Genomic DNA, 19,786 nt, shown 5'->3' on the forward strand with positions numbered 1-19,786 from the left:
AGGGCTTGAATGAGGATAATGGATAGTTCTTCCACAAAATTTTATCTTGTATTGTGTTCATACTACATTTACTATTCCAGAAATATGATATTAAAGCATTCCTTAATCTCAGTTCTCTTATTGTTCTGTTTTATAACTAACTGTACTCAATTCATTAGTTCGCCACGATTGCTATGAAAGCTAGAAACTATTGTTAATCAGAGAACTTTTGGTTTGATTCTTTACACTGCAAAGGATAGAGTAAAGAGGCTACAAATGTGGGTAAAAGGATCATATATATGCATCATCTTAACTGTCCGGTGATTTTGTTTGGATCCAAGGCTAAGACACAGTTTACCATGACATGCACAAGACTTTGGCCCCGGTCTGTGAGGAAAAGAAAACCATATTCTTGCATTTTAATTAACTGCAGTTTGCATTTTAATTAACTGCAGTTTGCTATTCAGACAGGAAAAGACAACAAACCATGGTTTAAAATTGGCTCGTTTTGACAAACTACAGTTAAAACCAAACACACTTTGCCTCTGGTGTGACAAACCATCATTAGTTGAAAACAGTAGGAAATGCTCTGTACCTCACACATTTTCTTATTATGAGACACTGTTATCATTTGCAGAAAGCTTTTCGTCTGTCAATAAACACCTTCAGGCTGCCTTTTTTTCCATATAGGACTCAGCACTGTCATTAGTTAGCAAATAACTGCATTAGCACTTCTATCCACTGAACATATAATATAGTGAGTAATCTGGAAACATTTAGCTTAGTCTAAAATCTATCAAAACAGTTTGTGCCTCAAATTCTGTGAAAGGCAAGTGCTGATATAATTAGGAACATTGCCTTGTTCCACATCAAGAGCGAAGCATGACAAATGAAGCCATTTTAAACAGCTAGTACTTTTACTTATCTAAAAGCACACATTTAGGAAACTAAAGAGAAACAAGGATCAGAGTGAACCATAATTTTCCATCGCTCCTCTTATGTGTTTGACTACTCAAGAAGTTGCTCCCAGTATATATCTAGAAAACTTCAATTGGAAACATTCATAAAGCGTAATGAGAAGGAACATTTATAAGGCATGATACATTCCTAACTAATCTAATTTATTCTTCTAGATAAGAAATTTAATTATCTTCTAATATAAGAAAATTTTTATGTTTGCTTCATAAGAGGAAGTATGCAGTTAATCTATACACAACAACATATTTAAAAAACAGCAAACTCTCATTGCAAGAACTACGAAAACGGAGTACAAAATCCTGCCCTTTAAAATATACAGTAGTATTACTGTCATTTTTGAAGGATAATATCTGAAATAATGACCATATATTATAGACATATAAAATAAGTTCATTTCCATCAATTACACTACTGCACCTCCACATAGCAGCCACTGACTTTGGTGCAGCCAATGCTCATAGGAAGTAAAACATTTACTCAACAGCTCAGCCATGCTGCCAACACAGATCACAGCGACTGGGCCAAAGAACTGGAGCTTAGGGAGAAATACTATGACCCACGACAGTTATCAAAATTCTGGACCTCTGAACCAGGTGGCAAAGCTGCCAGCCATTCGATAAATGGTCTGGCAAAGAGCGAGGAATCTCTTTCACCCCAAGAGCCAGATTCAATTTCAGAAAGGTTTTCTGGGCTGCATTCCAGGGGTGGAACTGAAAACACCGCTCACCAAAAATACCAACATACTTGAGTGTAAAGCTCTCAGTGCCAATAACTAAACCCTAGGAAAGGCATTTCAACCTTTTAGAATTGACAAAAATGATGCAAAAGATGAGAAATCACAAGGACATGGTGTAATGAGGAAAGATGGATGGCTATCTGGGGAAGCCAAAGAGCCAGATTAGGGCACTGACAGGGCCAGATTTGGCCACAGGTCCTGAGGTTCCTAAAGGCACCGTTGACCTTGCTGTACCTTTGCACCCTGCAGTTATTATAATCTGTAGTAGCTAAATAGCCCAAAGGAAAAACATTATAATAATGTAACACTAGTTCTAAGGAACTGCATGGATAGCAGTTCAGCGGATACCAAAGAGACACTGTAGTTATTTCAAACAAATAAAGAAGAATAAAATCATCACCAAGCTGTAAAATGTTCCACTTTTTCTAGCGGCCAGCCCTTTGCCAGCCCTAGGAGACGGGGGAGAGAAAACAGCCCTGTATGTTGCTTTAAAAGCACTAAATGGTAGAAAGCAGGGTACAGAAAGTCTGGGTGGAGTAAAATGCTTGCTTGGTGTGCATGGTGCGTGGTGCAATCCGTCAGCAGAGCCAATATTCCCCCCTCATGAAACACGGCCCTTACTAAAAGCCACCTTGCACACAATTAAAGTGCTTCTCTATAAGCTCCTTGGTCAACTAGGGTTGTACTGTTAAATATACTGCAGGGGCCTCCATTACTTTGTTCTATAATCCATATAATCAAGAATCCTGGAAGGAATAAAAGCCAGTACATCAGACCAAAATGTTATTAGTGTTTTCTTTAACAGAACTGCGGACATCTCTATGGTATATATGTCTTCTGGGAGAAAGGTGGCATACGATGATGATGATGATGATGATGATGATGATGATGATGATGATGATGATGGACCTGTGATTTTCACAGAAACAGAGAACATACAAAGGCATCAAACTGGAAAGCCATTGGCACCTCTATTCTTGCTATCATAAGTCATTTCTGTATGCCTAAAACAACCAGAGGCTTTTTGTGACCCACAACTGAAGATGTGCTCAGAAAATACTAAAAAAGCAACCCAGAATATTTCAGCACTGGCTACTTCTTAAAATAACATAGAATCATAGAGTTGGAAGAGACCGTACATCAGCATAAGTTTCCACACAGGAATGCAACCTCAAACATTACATTATATTCTAGCTGTCAAATCCCTGCAACTTTATTGTAGTTCATTGCATACCATTAGGAAGTATTTCAGCGGAAAGGTCAAGGATGTTCTTTAGAGAAAGAAAACAGTGATTTCCTGCACTCGGCAATAAGTTGTTTCAGCCCAAATGACTAAACAGATGAAGCATACCGTGATGTTATCATGATGTTGTTACATAAGGAGTTTCCATTTCTTTTAGTGCCAGAACTTACAAAAAAGTTATTTAATAGGATACAGGAACTGAACCACTTTTTATACCCATCTCAAACAAGAAAACACAACATCTATTAGATATTTGATGTTTTTTTCACTGATAAATTGAACTATTCACAGTGAAGGCTATTTTTACCTGGGTTTCAAATAATAATGATTAACATTGTGAGAATTGTGAGCTCCCCAGTCCATTCTTCTAAATCCCTTTTCTCCTGCCCACCTTTACTTTCAAACACCTATTTCCTTTCTATTTAAACCTGGGAATCTGTCCAGCTTCCATTCAACAGCAAAGCTGCAGTCAATTGCAAACAGTTTAAGAGTTCACAAAATTTTCCAAGATGATATACTTCTAGTCAGATTTCAATGTAGGGCATTCGTCCCCCCCAAAAAAATTAATACAATACCAACTCAGTAACCGAACAAACTAGTCAGACTTCTTTATTCATACCACCCAGCGCTCAGTCATTATATTACATCAATATGTTAAACTGGATTAGAATTTATGGCCCAATCCCATAAGTCAGTTTCACATAAAGCTAGTTATTTTGGACTCCCCATCAGAGTTTACAGTGGGGTCATCTCTAATCATTTGCTTTTCAAACTCTAAAGAGTCCTAAGGAAACCATGTGTTTATAATCCTTAGCAGAGTCAGCAATCCTATGCACAGCTTCCCTTCTCAAAGAGGAGAGAAGGAAGTCACGTATGGAACGGGCTCCACAGATTCTTTGGATGAGAGCCATAGGGTGCAGATGCTGCTAGTTAACAAAGGACCTGATATACAGAGTCTATTTTTGTGAAGCTATCGGAAATCCCCTCCAGGCAGGGATCTCATATTTTACTTTCCATCTTTAAGCATACCGGCCTGATAGGAGCACATTTTTTAAATCTGGAAAACCACCAAGCTGCACCACTACAATTCAATCATATTCTTTCTCTGTCTATTTTTATTTTATCCACCACCGCCCCACATTCACATATTTTCAACCTTGTTCACAGTGGGCCCATACAGACAGGCCAAAATAAAGCTGCTTTGGGTCACTTTGGAGGTATGCTGTTTGAATGATGCATGCGTCCTAAGAGTCTGGAAGCTGTGGCAAACTACGCTCCATTCCTTAGGACTAGTGCATGGCTTTGGCGTGGCTTCCGGACTCTTAGGACACATGCATCATTTAAACAGCATACCTCCAAAGTGACCCGAAGCAGCTTTATTTTGGACTGTCTGTATGGGCCAATGTTACCTACGTAAATTGCAGCGTCCTCTCAACTTTTCTAAACACTTTTCATGCCCCATTCAGGATCAGTATGATTTTACCAGGTAAACCGTCAACCCAGGACAATGTACTGTATATACTTGACTATAAATCAATCTCATGTATAAGTCGAGGCAGGTTTTTTTGGGGTAAAATGATGGACTTTGATATGACCCATGTATAAGTTGAGGGTAAAATTTAGGGGCACGTGACAAAGGATCTATAGGATGAAGCAAAGGAAAATGATGCCAAAGAACTTAACAAAGTTCCAGCAGGCCTAACTGTTTGTGCTCATGCTAAAGGCTGGATGGATGAGAGAGCAGTGCTTTCAGGGCAGATTACATTTTTGCCTTTCACAAAGAGATGGTCCCCTTTTTATAAGAGTTAAAGTACAATACTTACATTGACCCATGGATAAGTCAACTCAGGTTTTTTGGGTCAATTTTTTGATTAAAATTTCTAGACTTATACATGAGTATACAGTATACAGTATTTAATATATAAGCAAGCCCAGGAAATGAGAAGGATATTACAACAACAACAATAATAGAGTTTATTTATATCTTCCCGCCTCTCCCAATTGGATCGAGGCGGGATCACAGCAGAGTTTAAAAAATACAATTAAAACATTACAATATTATTACCACATGTTAAAACCACAGTTACAAACATAACATCAACAATCATTTTATTATTATATATTATTATCACTCCGCTACCTAGCCTAGCCAATGGCAAAGCTTGCTGGGAATTTAACAATAGTATAAAGCTGTGCTTTGCTGACCCTTGAGATATGCACTAAGCTACTAGAGTGGAGTATAAATGGCTTTTAGTTTTGCTCAATTTTAAATGTGTTTTGCTTCCTGTGATGGGCCATAGTGGCAAAATCACTCTGCGCACTGTCATGTGCGCAAGGGCATTGATATAAGTTGGCCTCTCCCCTGAGATAATGGCAGAGCAAACTATAGCTGATGTTAAATGTCCATTTAACAGCCATTTTAAAAGACGAAGCTCAATAATGGGAGACAGGGAATTCAAACTATGAGAAGCCACAGAGAAACACTATATACAGTATGTAAATCCTAGTTGTAGGAAGTATAACAATCCTGTACCTATTTTAAAAATGCAGGAAGAAATATCTGCACTGCTTCAAATCACTTTTAACAATGATCTTGAAAATTCAGCTGCTTTAGAAGACAATCACTTGGATCCTGATAGAGGCCAAACGGTCATGTCTGTGACACCTATATTTGTCCCAGCTCTACCAGTTTCCACCACATTTCTGAGCCTAGATTAAAATAGTGATTTTAATTTTTAAAGCCTTAAATAGTTTGGATCCAGGTTATCTGTGTTTGGACCCAAGTTATCAACGTGTTGTGTGTGTGTTTGTGCATTTGAAAAAGCGAGAGAATATTATTGCTTTGACAAAATACAAACACTATTTAGCATCAATATGCAATAATGTAATGAACAGCTAGTTCAAGTACCTAATTCCTCCTACTTACTAAAGACTAGTGGGACAAAGTGTGATGGAAAAGAATCATAAAAAGACATAATGGGGATGGGAGAGTTAACCAATAAAGCAGTTCTGAATAACATGTGCCAAGAAAACCATGTGATAGGTCCACTTTAGGGTCGCCATAAGTCAAAAGCAACTTCAAGGTATACAACAATGGCAGAGCAAACTATATCTGACGACATCAAACTATATTCATTCTACCAACTGAAACACAAAAGCTGCAAGAGACTCAAGTAAACAATAAACTGTGATATGCACAGCAGCATACCTCACTTCAGGAGACACTATATACTATATAGTATGGGAGAATGGAATGGTTCATGTAATGCAGTGGAATGAGTATGAAATAATATGTAAAGGGAACTGTTGTTCTGCAAAAGCACTGTGCAGGCATTTAGAGCAATAATAGGCATTTAGAATAACAGAAGTTCTCATGCTTCCAATATTCAAGAAGTTTCATAAGACAGGACATAAGATTCAACTCACAATATATATAGCACATGAAGGGAAGACAGTAAAATCAATATTCTGCAACTCTGCACCAAGTATATTTGAAAAACCTGACTCTATCATACTAACAGCCATCATACAAAAAATTGCTGTGAGGAAAAACTTGAAATTCAACCGAAGCATACTGGAAAATACCTAACAGTCTTCCAAATTGAAACATCAGGGCAATAAGATGTCCATATGGAAAAGAAAAGGAAAAGTGGAAATAAGGAAACATTTTGGTCTATGCCAAGCTTTTCCTCTTGGGGAAAACAGGACAAAGAAAATTCAAATGTTCCCATATCTGGACATGTAAGATAGGATCACACCAAATGATTTTTTCATACTGGAGAGGAAGTGGGGAGATAAGCAATAAAATCCTCTTTTTCATCCCGTTCGAACATCAAATGTCTTTGAGAGGGTCCTAGCTGGGGTTGCTTCCTTCAAAAAAGCAAAGAGTAAAAGAAAATGAGTTTCAAAAGAAGATCGACTTGTGCTTTGCCATTGTTGTGTGCCTTCAAGTCATTTCTGATCCTAAGGCGCGTGGTTTTCATGGCAAGGCTTGTTCAAAGGAAATTTGCTATTGCCTTCCCCAAAGGCTGAGAGGGTGTGACTTGCCCAAGGGTTTCCATGGCTGAGCAGGGATTCAAACCCTAGTCCCCAGAGCCGCAATCCAACACTCAAACCACTGCACCGCACTGGCCGCCATGCTTTATAGGCTATAGCAAAACATTTGATTGCATACATCACAAGAAACTATGGATCGCTCTTAAAGAGAATATATTAATCAAGTCCATGGATAATCAAATCTGCAAAGTCAAAGCCACAAATGTGGAGACTGTATAGCTATATCACCATTCTGGCCATGATGCTTCCAAAAGATGTACTGCTACATCTATCAGTTAAGAAAGATACTGACTGTTTAAAAGTAGTAAGAACTTGTAATCAGTTTTCTTTTGGCAAAACAAATCCATCTGAGCATACAGATATAAAATATTAACAAATGAAGCCTGAAGCTAATGTATAGTTTTGGTGGAGGGTGTAAACAATGGACTTAATGTTTTAAAATAAAACCCAGTTCTTATGAGATTTAATAAATTATATAACAAGACTATTTAAGGAGGTAGTGTTCTTGTTACAAAAGCTCTTACCGGGTGCTGTAACAATCCTGGGGAATTTTCCAGCCTACACAGAATTGGTTCACATAAAACAACTGGCACTGTTTCTATAGCAATTAATGGAATTTCAAAGTGACAATTTAAAGAGACCCACACAAAACAATCATTCCACTTCCATTAATGCATGTTATCCCTATCATTAGACTAATCTGGAAGATCTCAAGATGTAGATGGCTGGAGAAAGCAAGGATCTTCCAGCTAAGCAGACAGAACAGTGCTTTAGTAGATGGGGACATTTCATCTATTATTCCTTTCACAGTTTACCATAAGAGTGTCTTGTATCATGGCCCAGGGAATTTCACCAAGAGAATCTACTCACTGGATGGTTGAGAAAGACAGCCTCATTCTTTCCTTCCCTGCAAAAAACTCCCAAGAGAGATGGAGAACACAAGCATATCCCATTGCTGTGTGATGAGCTTTATCCTGTCTGGGGAAGGATAATGACTTTTCTCATCAATACAGAATGTTAGTACCTCACAGTAAATAGCATATTCCTCCCCTTTCCTTGGGAATCGATGTAGCGTGTGGTAGGATGAGCCCAGGAACTCCAGACTAGAATACTTATGGGATAAAGTAAATACATTCCCATAATCAGATCAGATCAGGATGGTGGGAATGAAAGGAAAGACAGCTGCCAGTAATCCCTGGCAAGGCTACATGGAATGCTGAACCATCACCTCCTCTCTCATCAGAAGCTGCCATGATAAGATGAATAAGGGTCTAATCTGCACTGCTGAAATAATGCAGTTTGACACCCCTTTAACTGCCATGGCTCAATGCTATGGAATTCTGGGATGTGTAGTTTGTTATGGCACCGCTGCTCTCTGACAGAGAAGGCTAAATCTTCAACGCAGACATAATACAGTTTAACACCGCCTTCACTGCCATGGCTCAGTGCTATGGGATTCTGAGATTTGGAATTTATGGCACCAGGGCTCTCTGACAAAGCAAGCTAAATATCTCACTAAACTACAAATCCCAGAATTCCATAGCTTTGAGCCATGGCAGTTAAAGCACTGTCAAAACACATTATTTCTGCAGTGCAGATTTGACCAAGGTGGCTGCTGCAAGCTCCCACTTAGAGGCCTAAAGCACCCAGAGGAAAAAAGAAGGTAACTCTTTACATCTCATCCTCAGATCAAAGAAAGATGTTTTCATATTTCGTGGAAAGGAACTCGGTTATAAGAACAAGGAGAGTTTTCTGATCTGTAGCCAATGCTAGTAAGAAACTCAACACTTCTTGCCCATTATTCCTACAATACTCCCAAGGGTGAGAAACTTTCCTCCCTATTGATATTTTGGGTTACAACCCCCATCTGCCCTACCCAAATATGGCCAATGGTAAGGGATAGGGGGTGTTGTAGGCTAAAATAATTGAAGGGTCAAAGGTTCCTCTCTCTTGCATTTTCCTGAACTGCAAGCCTGGAGAAAACACACATTGGCTTGGTATCATGGGAGCAATAGCATCTCAGAAGGAAATTTGTAAGAATACCAATTTTTACGATCTACATATAATTTCATTTTAAAAGGAAAAATACTTCACACATTCTTATTCTAAATCTGAATGGAAACATGCAGGCTTTGGCATTAAATTATATCAATATGGGAGTTGAAAAAATGGATTTGAAAAGGAAGCACTGGATTTACTGTTGCTTTTCCCAAAATATTTTTACTCGGCATCATTTTCCCACCCTGCCCTTTTCCTTTATTGAGTTTTTAAACAATGACTAAGACTTGACCGCTACCAAACCATACTGTCTCACACTCATGCAAAAACCACCCTCACAGCTGGCTTTTCTGTTATTCCCGGACGCAGAATGATCCTGCGGTGCATTTACAACACACAAGAGCCAAGTAAGAAGAGAACTTTTTCTACGTTCTGATACATTAATTTCCCCAACATGAAACCCCAACAGCTTTGAGTTTTCCCCCATATAAACTCTTGTGTGTCTTTTCCGAACTTAAGCTTCAAAATACTAGAAGAGAAAAATAATGACTACGGAAAGGCATAAGGAAATAATCAGCTCCATATGGACTTTTAAATATAGCACTATGAATGAAAGTGTGTGCCAAGTCCACCCACCGTCGACTCCAGAGGCTTTTCAGCATTATGCATAATTCATTTTGATTACAAGTTTCTTTCAAACTCTCAGAACAATAAAAAGGAATTTGAACTATCCAACACAGGCTAAAAAGCAACAACACCTTAGTAACCCCCACAAAACTGCAGTAATGTGGTCACACGTTGCATTGAAATCACAACTTTGGTCTTTTTTTGCATGTACTGTGTCAATAACATCTCTTTTTTAAAAAATCTGGCATTGTGAGAGATCTTATGATACACATATCAGCTATAACAAAATCATAAAGAATGTCCACAAGGAGCTAAAAACAGGTGACCCTCCAGATGGTGCAAAACTGCAATTCCCATCAGTCCAGCTAACATTGGAAATAGTAAGTGTTGATGAGAGTTACAATAGAACAAAATGGAGGACCTGTTCCCCTGATTTATAGCCTCATCAGATGAATTAATTTGCTGAGACAGTGGCTCATGCAGCATTGGTAGAATAGTGATGATACATCTTCTCACACATGTTAGGAAAAGAAATGGACAGATCAATCTGTGACTCACCATGCCTCCTTTTTACTCCAAGGGTTTAGCACTAAGTACCACAGTAAAGTAGAACATGAAGTTCAGAAGGACCACACGGCAGAGCACTCCCTATACAATTTTCCTTAGGATGCTAGTAGGTATTGGACATGTTTCCCATTTTAAAAACATAGCAGAAAAGGTTATGAGTGGCTACTAGTCATGACAGTTATGTCCAGGTTGCTGGAGACAAATGCAGGAGAGGTTACTGTCCTTATGGGGATTTCCCAGAGGCATTTCATTGATCACTGTGAAAAATAGGATGCTGAACTTTTGTATGTGCCCTCTGCACTTAGGAACCAGAATGCTGCAGATGGTGCACCTTCTGAAGTGAAAAGAGACATGAAAAAACCATTCTTCCTTTCTTCTATAAGGCCCTAAGAGCAGAAAGGGCTGCCACTTTGCTATAGGTAATGTTGCAACCACAACGCCACAAGCACTTATCCACCACATCCCCAAAGGCAATATCCCCCAATCTCTCTGTATTTCTTATCTGTTCCAGGTTGTAGACTTAAGGGCAATTCCAGACATTTTCTCTCCAGTAACTCTTATACTTATGCATATATTCTGTATCACAAAAATTCCAGATATGATGTGTGTATGTTTAAACCTCTCTAATGTCCAATTTGTTATACTCCAACATACCTAAAGATGTCTTGCCAGCATTTAAAATCAAAACTGATACCCTTATTCTTTCGGGGGTGGCCCTACGGGGGTTTCCCAATTTGTACTCAATCACCTGAATGTGCTTTAATGGAAACAGTGATAAGGATGAGGATGATAGTGTTCAGAATTTTGAAACATTCAGATTTTCTTATAACATAAACCCTCCTTTGACAGAGATATACACGCTTCTGCTGAACAAATGGAAACATGATATGCAAACTGTGCAAAACACTCTACTTCCGCGCAGCCGGCATCTGTTAATGTTTCATTCTCCATATGTGTTGCTATGGAACACAGAAGCAGCAACAAGAACTTCCTCTGCATTAAGCTATATATCATATGCTCTTGCTACACATATATTTTCCTAGCTACGTTCCCATGATATGTTTCTTGATTCACTTTAGGAAATTGATTCACTTGACTAATTCTACTATACAGTTACACAAGATCCAATTAATATTCTGGCAGTCGGAACAACACTTACATACGTATATGAGTATATACAGTATTCATTACTCTTGCCCTCGTTGCAGAATACTGTATAACATTTTAATTCATGTCAAAAATATTTTAGGAAACTCAAGCTATGAAGGATATAGACTGGGAGAGACAAAGCGCAGGACCATGGTCCAACCCCACCCTATAGCTAAATCCGGTCTTCTAAGCTTACCCAGAAGGCTATATCTCCTTCCTCATGACATGTTGTTTTCTAGTTTTTCTATAAGTTCTTCCTCATTCCAAAAAGCGGAAACGCCTCTCATAAGGCTTAGATACTGGTAATAATAGCTAAAATATGCTGTTATTTTTCATTCACCCATATTTTTGGTCTTACCATACTTTTCCGCCTTTTATCCCACCGCATTCACGCACCCCTGAGAATTTATTTGTAATTGAACTTGGCCATAATACATCCTTGTGGGGAGGCAACAAGGATGGCAATAAAGGGGCTGGCAGTAGTGTACTTGTGTTCCCCTTTTGTGTGCTACTCAGGGACGTAGCTAGGATTTTAGGAAGAGGGGGTCCAGACTAAGTGCCACCATTATAATGGGGCTTGAGTGCGGCAGTGCAGCAGCACACACCATTCATTTTTCTAATGGAAGGGGGGGGGTCCGGACCCCAAGACACCCCCCCGGCTACGTCCCTGTGCTACTTCAGCACATAAATAGAAAAGCTGAATAAGGCTAGACGTTAAATTGTCGGCCCTATTATTTCTTAGATTTATATCCTACCGTTTTATCCAACATTTCCAACATTGCATCGATGCAAATGGCTGAAAAGTAGCATGAGTTCCTTCCGTTTTCTATACTCCCTTCCAAGATAGGAAAGCATTACATTTTATTTTTCCCTTAATGTAAGCTGGCAGGCCAAAGAACCTGAAAGGGACCTCTGAGTATGGAATGGAACCTGTCTAACAAATATAGCTATATACACACTCTGTTTGAAGCAGAAATCTACCTGGCATGATTTACGAGGCTCTTTAAGGAAAGTGTATCAAAGTGGGGCTCTGAAGTATCGCATGCCCTATTTCCTCTTTAGCCATAGTAAGGCAAAGGAAAGTCCTTCTCGTGTGAACTTTCATAACATCACAGCTGGGCATTTCTCAGGGAAGACGGTCTGCCAGAATAAGGTCTTTTCTCCAAGGAGCCAGGGCAAAGTTCAGGATTTCTTCCAAATGTCTCCTGTATATTTCCAGTTTCTCCAGCTGCTGCCTAGATCTCTTTTTCTTCCAGGTGCCCTGGCTAGTGTCTCAAGAAGATATTAAATTAAACATTTTTCTACAGCTGAATACTAGAGAACAAGTTATACAAATAAATAATCTAATTAAAAAGCGGTTAGGGACTTGGAACAAAGCACATAATCCTGCCAGGAGCTAAAGTGAGGAAGCAGATGCTATTGCCGTTGCTCTTATTATTGTTGGGTGCCTTCAAGTTGTTTCTAATGGCAACCCTAAGGTGAACCTATCATAGGGTTTTCTGTGGCTGAGAGTGTGTGACTTGCCTAAGGGTCTCCATGGCCCAATGGGAAATCAAACTCTGGTCTCTAGAGTCGCAGTCCAATGCTCAAGCTCACACTGGCTCTCAGCAGAGGCTAGTAGGATCTTATTAAGTTTTATTAAAGCCTGGATGCAGAACAAATGATACATAATACTTCAATACTTAGCAATTCCCTCATACTCAAATCTCTACTACAGCATTAAACCTATAAACAATCCCTTTGAGCTATTTCTAGACATACGATTGCTCTAAACGCAGAAATCACATTTAGGTCACCAGATGGCTTGCAGTGGCCAAACTGCTATACATTTTACAACAAGGACAATTTACACATGCATAAAGCATTGGCCTATTTCAAATTAAATGAGTTCTTGCCTGATCCAGTAGCTGCTACTTCAGTACCTCAACTATGGAGTCACCACAGGAAGCAACTGGTGACTCTCCACATGCTGCAGCTCCCATTATCCCTCATCACTGGTCATTTTAGCTGCGCTATAATACAAATCCACTTTGCAGTAATCCCCTCCCAAAAAATTACGTAATCTAATTCAGTGCATGGTGATAAAACCATTAGCTTTCAGTTTAGAGACACGGGGCATGAAAAATTGCCAAACTGGTAATAGCCAAGCTACCAGGCTTCTACATATGTGACCACATATTCACCAAACCTATAAAAGGAAGATATGCTACTGTCAACCCAACATTATTAAATTAGACAGCATTTTTACTTAGCAAAGTACTACAAATCTTTGTTTTTGCTGTTACAATTAGGTTGGCAGGGGATAGGAGTGATCTTTTCTACGGAAGAAGAAGTGAGACTTTGGTCCAAAACACACTGCAGAAACAATCCAGTTTAAGACTGCTTTAACTGTCCTGGTTCAATGCTAGGGAATTCTGGGAACTGTAGTTTTGGGTCAGAAAGCTCTGGTGTTACAATAAATTACAATTCTCAGGATTCCCTATCACTGAACCAGGGCAGTTAAAGTGGTCTAAAACTGGATTATTTCTTCAGGGTGTTTTGGACCTTTGTCTACACAGGGGAAAAATGCTGTACTCTCCTTGAAGCTGGTTTTGCCTTCTGCTGAGGAGGATCTGTGTTTTCTCCTCTTAACCCGACTGTGCTCCAAACTAAGCAAAGTCAGGAGAAATCCCGGTGTTTTCCAGAAACCCCGAGTGACCTCTGGTTCTTTTGGTGGGTGGACAGCTGAGGACATTAAGGAGTATCCAGACCACATGTTAGAGTGGCCATTTCTGTCCTTAGCAGAAGTGGCGACGTGCCAAGCAGGCTTTACAGGGAACTCCTGCATACAAGGAAGTTGAGGCAGCAGCTCCAAAAACAAGAGGACAAGCCAGCAGGCCAGCCCAGCTGTTTTGTGTGTACAACAATGCAGCATCACACCAGATTTGGCTTGGTGCAACCAACTGGTTCAGAACATACTGGACTGGCCATGGATTAAGGGGCCATGTAGACGTGCCTTGAGAAAATCTGAACAAAGCTACATGTGCATCTTCTATTGGGCATTTCTTGGTGCTATGCTGGAGTCTGTGCTGCAAGACACAAAAATATACATGCAACACATGGGCACACCTCCAATATGACAGATATGATTCCTAACTGAACTGAAACTACAGTAGATGATTTTTTTTCTTCTTATACAGTTTTTTAATTTTCCAAGGGGGGTAGAATTCGGAGACACTGCTATTTGAGTCTTGAATAGCAGTATGAAAAGGGATCTTGTAGCACGTTTGAGATTCACTAGGCAAAATAAGTTGTAGCATAAGCTTATAGAATCATAGAATCATAGAGTTAGAAGACACCATAAAGATCATCCAGTCCAACCCCCTGCCATGCAGGAACTCACAATCAAAGCACTCCCGGCAGATAGCCATCCAGCCTGTTTAAAGACTTCCAAAGAAGAAGACTCCACCACTCTCCAAGAGAGTGTATTCTGTACAGTCGGCCCTCCTTATCCACGGATTTTTTATCCATGGATTCAAGCATCCACTGCTTGAAAATATTTTTTGATAAGTACAAATTCTAAATAGAAAACCTTGATTTGCCATTTTTATAAGGGACATTTTGCTATGCCATGGTATTTAATGGGACTTGATGGACATATGTCAGGAGTGCTTTCACTGCGTATTTCTGCATGACAGGGGATTAGATTGTGATTTCTTCCAACTCTATGATTCTATGATCAAGAGTATTCCTCTGCCTATCGCTTCCCCATTTCATGATCAATAGTGCTATGTCTCCAGCTGGAGATATGTCTAGGACAGGCCATTTTAGGCATCAATATAAGACCAGTAGACATCTGAACTGAAACAGCACTAATTTATTTTTAATAAAATCTTCTAACATTGTGCCACATGGTTTTAAATAACCTCCAGAAAGGAATTAAATAAATGCAACACAGATGTTCACCAAAAATACAAACAAGAGTGTTTTTCCTTCATAGCAACCAAACAGGTCAAGCCATTTCCTCCCTCAGATAAGTCTCAGGGGACCACAAAAACACATGGCTTTCTAGTGGACTGAGTGTGTGTATGTTGCCAAGAAAAAGGAAATACAGCTGTCCGGCTGTTTGCAGGGTATGTCATACAGCCAAAATCTGAATGGGATAAAAGAAAAGACTCAAGTAAGTAACAATATAAAGATGAATAATGGCTGTCACAGAACAATTACAAATCAAGAGTGTCCAAGCTACAAGGTGAATCACTCAGAAACAGGAGATGCCAAAATGCAAGTTGCCAATGCAACCTTTTTCTTGATCCAGTGACTGTGTGTGCATTTTACATCAGGCTCCAATTACACAATCATACTCTACTATTGGAGGATGTATGTTTAACTCAAACCAAGCATTTGCAGTTACTGGTGGATGATGCAGCTGTTAAATATTTTTCATCCTCAACCTGAACACCCACATATCTCCTATGTACACCTAAACTCTGCCATATGACCAATCCATGCTTTGGCAAACTAGCTGAATAGCCTTAAGGTGGCACCAATACTTCCTGTGAAACACCCAGAACTTACCTCTCTTCCCTAGAATTCTGCAATTCTCCACTTGGCTAATGGGATTATTCTTCAAAATAGCACAAAGGAGAACAGCAGAATCAAACGGTGAACTTTATACTGGATCTCAATGTGCAGAAAAGCCCATGATACAGCCTTAGAGTTGCCATAAGTCAGAAACTATTTGAAGGCACACAACAACGTCCTATTTACAGATCAAGCTTCTAATAGAAAATGGAGAGACAGAGAGCATACAGTGATTCAGTTGTTGAGAAAAAGTTTCTGCATATAGTCCTGTGCTGAAATTAAGGGAAAACCCTTTCAGTGTTTGCACTGTCTCCTCAAGTAGCCCACTCATAGAGAGAGATGGGAAAGAAGATGGTTTGGATGATCCTTAGTGTTCAGTTGTGTATCTCTGCACTCCAAGATCTTGTTTAGTACTTTCACAGCTGCCCTTCTAAGGCTTAGTCTTCTGATTTCTTGATTGTGGTCTCCTTTCTGATCAATGACTGATCTAAGACATGAGAAATCTTTAAGTATTTCAATATCTTCATCATCTACATTGAATTTATGTAAATATATGTGTAATCATATACTACACCCTATTTTGAAATGCATGAAATACAAAGCCTCAACCTGCTCCTTTTGGCTACTTATTCAAATCCCCTACTGTAATATGTACAAGACATTTTGTTTTCTTTCAGTTAGTAGTCTTAACATGTTCTTTGGACTAAAAGAGCAAAGGAAATAATCAATGAGAAACGTTAATGGCAGCATTACTTGTTCATGGGGATGCCTTCCTGCAACATGTTACTGATTCATCCTAGCATTTTTTCCTCCTGTAAAGATAAACATACCACACCCACTCGGTGCCATATTCCTGGTACTAGCAATCGTAATGCAACTATTACTCATACCCCATTTAAATACTACATATTTATAGGGAAATTGTGGTTGTCAAAACAGAACAAACTTTGATCTCAACACTTGAATTGATTTTTTTTTTATATTGTACTTGCATATATTACAACCAAGAGCCTGTGGTTTTATTAGCAACTAGCAATAGCTGTTTGAAGCAAAGGGTTAACCCAGACAAGTCATCCCAACATACATGTGAAATGGACTCAATTTCTTTTTAGTTCACATTGGGCCCGAACAGACAGGCCAAAATAAAGCTGCTTCAGGTCACTTTGGATGTATGTTGTTTAAATTATGTATGCTTTCTAAGGCGCATTACAGACCGCCATAAAGGACGTGGACGTCCTAGGTTTAAAAAGGGGCGTCACTTCTTGATGCCCCCAAGCCTAATACGCCCTGAGGATGTACAAGATAGCGGCGCCCCATCTACGTGGGGGCCACCATGATGGCGTCACAAACACGCTGCCTCCAAATGAGGCGGCGCGGACGTGATGCCGTCGCGCCACGCGAGGGCGCTTAGTGCGCTCTTTCGTGGGTGCAGGAAGGAGCTCTGAAACGGAGCTCCTTTCTGGTCTTGCGTCACTGGTGCAGCCTTTAGATGGCTGCGCCCAGCGATGCAGAGGAGAAAGGGGCCAAGCGGCCCCTTTCTTCTCCTCCCCGTCGCTGTGGGGTGTCCTTGGGGCTTGAAGCCCCAAGGACACCCCTTTCCAGGCCTTGGGGAAGTGGCCTTTTGCCGCTTCCCCGCGGCCTGGAAAGCAGCGGATCGGGGCCTCAGCAGCTGCCGCTCTAGCCACTGAGGCCCCGATCTGGCGGGGAAAGGGGCAGGTGCAGGCCGCCGCTTTTCAGCGGTCTGTAACGCGCCTCAGAGGCAGGAAGCTGTGCCAAAGTCATGCTTCAATCCTAAGGACTGGAGCGCAGCTTTGGTGCAGCTTCTGGCTTTTTCAGATACGTGTGTTATTTAAACAGCATACCTCCAAAGTGACACGAAGCAACTTTATTTTGGCCTGTCTGTTCAGGCTCAATATATACATTATAATACAGCAGTGAGAAAGACCACACATACTATACCAAAGGACATTGTCAGTTGCACGTCTTAGTTATTAAAGAGGTGTGTTTACAAACACACAAGCAAATGTCTATGGAAACTGTATGCCTGTTGAAACTGGATTAACCACTCAGCCATCCCTGCTGCACCTTGGCTAAGATGGCAAGAGTGCCCATGTCAAACTCTACACAAAGCAAAAAATCCCACAGCAATTAACCTTCCTGTCACATACTGTTTTCAACAAAGTATCTGCTGAATTTCAGGCAAGCCAATATTGCAGCGACATCTAGAACACAGAATTATTTCACTGTGTCAAGGGAAAAAAGAACCAACAATTTGTAGTCAGCAATGAAGCGTCACTGGCATTTGAAACAGTCCACTACATCTCCATATGGCTTCTAATGTTCCCGAGACAATATTCCCTTCTTTCTGTAAGATCTTTGTATTCGAGCCTCATCTTGCATTAATAAATTCCCTTTTCTAACCATTGACACAACCCTTAAACGCTGTGCATTCATTTCAACAGTTGACCTTTGAGTCAACTAAACTGAAGAGGGGGAATTAATAAATTAATGGGTTTACCACAACACAGAGTTCTCCATTGTCCTCCATGATGAATGGGAGCAGTCCTAATAAGACTGGCATCCTGACACGGGAATGAGCAAAAGGAGGCAGTGTTTCTGTTGCCTTGTCAGAAAGATCAACCCTGCTCCTCCTTCAACAACACTCCTCTTTATGTAGCAGGCAGTAGTCACAGAACTACTCACTACGTCTTCTTATATCCACTTCTCTCGGTCCCTCAGCCTGTCCCAAAAGGCATTGATAAAGATGTGAAAAGGCAATCTGTGGGTGATGGTGTGGGAGTTCAATGAAAGATTTTGTATATACTCATGTATAAGTCTAGAAATGTTAGTCAAAAAATTGACTCCCAAAAACTGTGTCAACTTATCCACAGGTCAATGTCAGTACTGTCCTTTAACTTTAATTTTAAAAAGGAACCATCCCCTGGTAAAAGGCAAGAGCATAATCTGTCCGGGAAGCACTGTGATGCGACGCCTTAAAAGGCCAATGCAATTCTAGGCTGCATCAGTAGAAGCATAGCGTCTCAAGGGAAGTAATAGTGCCACTCTATTCTGCTCTGGTCAGGTCTCACCTGGAATACTGTGTCCAGTTCTGAGCACCACAATTCAAAAAGGATGTTGAGAAACTGGAGCATGTCCAAAGGAGGGCAACCAAAATGATGAAGGGTCTGGAAGTCATGCCCTAGAAGGAGAAATTTAGAAAGCTGGGAATGTTTAGCCTGGGGAAGAGAAGGGTAAGAGATGATATGATAGCCCTGTTTAAGTATTTGAAGGGGTGTCACATTGAGGATGGAGCAAGCTTGTTTTCTGCTGCTCCAGAGAATAGGATCTTGAGCAATGGATTCAAAGTACAGGAAAAGAGGTCCCACCTCAACATTAGGAAGAACCTCCTGACAGTAAGAGCTGTTCAATAGTGGAAGATGCTCCCTTGGAGAATGGTGGAGTCCTCTTCTTTGGAGGTCTTTAAATAGAAGTATGATGGCCATCAGTTGCAGGCGCTTTGATTGTGAGTTCCTGCATGGCAGAATGGGGTTGGACTGGATGGCCCTTGGGGTCTCCTCCAACTCTACAATTCTATTATCTATGGCCCTTCTCCACGCTCTCATCCATCCAGACTTTAGTATGAGCACAAACAGTTAAGGTCTGCTGGAATTTTGTATGATCTTTGACACTGTTTTCCTTTGCTTCATCCTTTACAGCCTCTATTATGTGACTCTTAAGTTTTACCCTCAACTTAATCATGGGGGCATATCAAAATCCGTAATTTTGGGCCCAATACCTGCCCTCGACTTATATGTGATGTTGACTTATAGTCGAGTATATATGGTAGGTGAATGGGAATTGTGTTTAGTCTGAGCACAAGCAAAAGACAA

At 40.2% G+C, this 19,786-nt stretch overlaps 1 protein-coding gene across 4 annotated transcripts in view; it reads right to left on the minus strand.

The window, feature by feature from the left end:
• The window catches only part of CYTH3 (cytohesin 3), a 51,143-nt gene that overhangs the window by 29,381 nt on the left and 1,976 nt on the right, over positions 1-19,786 (minus strand). The window contains exon 1 of one of the 4 annotated variants that reach the window (XM_042437630.1): positions 18,415-18,924. The exons of 1 other annotated variant lie outside the window; for it this stretch is intronic. Coding sequence is in view for 2 of the 3 variants with exons in the window: in XM_042437627.1 (XP_042293561.1) it covers positions 10,933-11,068 (136 nt within the window). In the remaining variant the exon portion in view is untranslated. Of the gene's footprint in view, positions 1-10,932; positions 11,374-12,314; positions 13,708-18,414; positions 18,925-19,786 lie in introns of those variants that run through there. 2 more of the 4 variants (XM_042437629.1, XM_042437627.1) reach the window with 2 other exon arrangements.

This window comes from Sceloporus undulatus, chromosome 8, assembly GCF_019175285.1.
Source record: "Sceloporus undulatus isolate JIND9_A2432 ecotype Alabama chromosome 8, SceUnd_v1.1, whole genome shotgun sequence".
NCBI classification, from domain to species: domain Eukaryota; kingdom Metazoa; phylum Chordata; class Lepidosauria; order Squamata; family Phrynosomatidae; genus Sceloporus; species Sceloporus undulatus.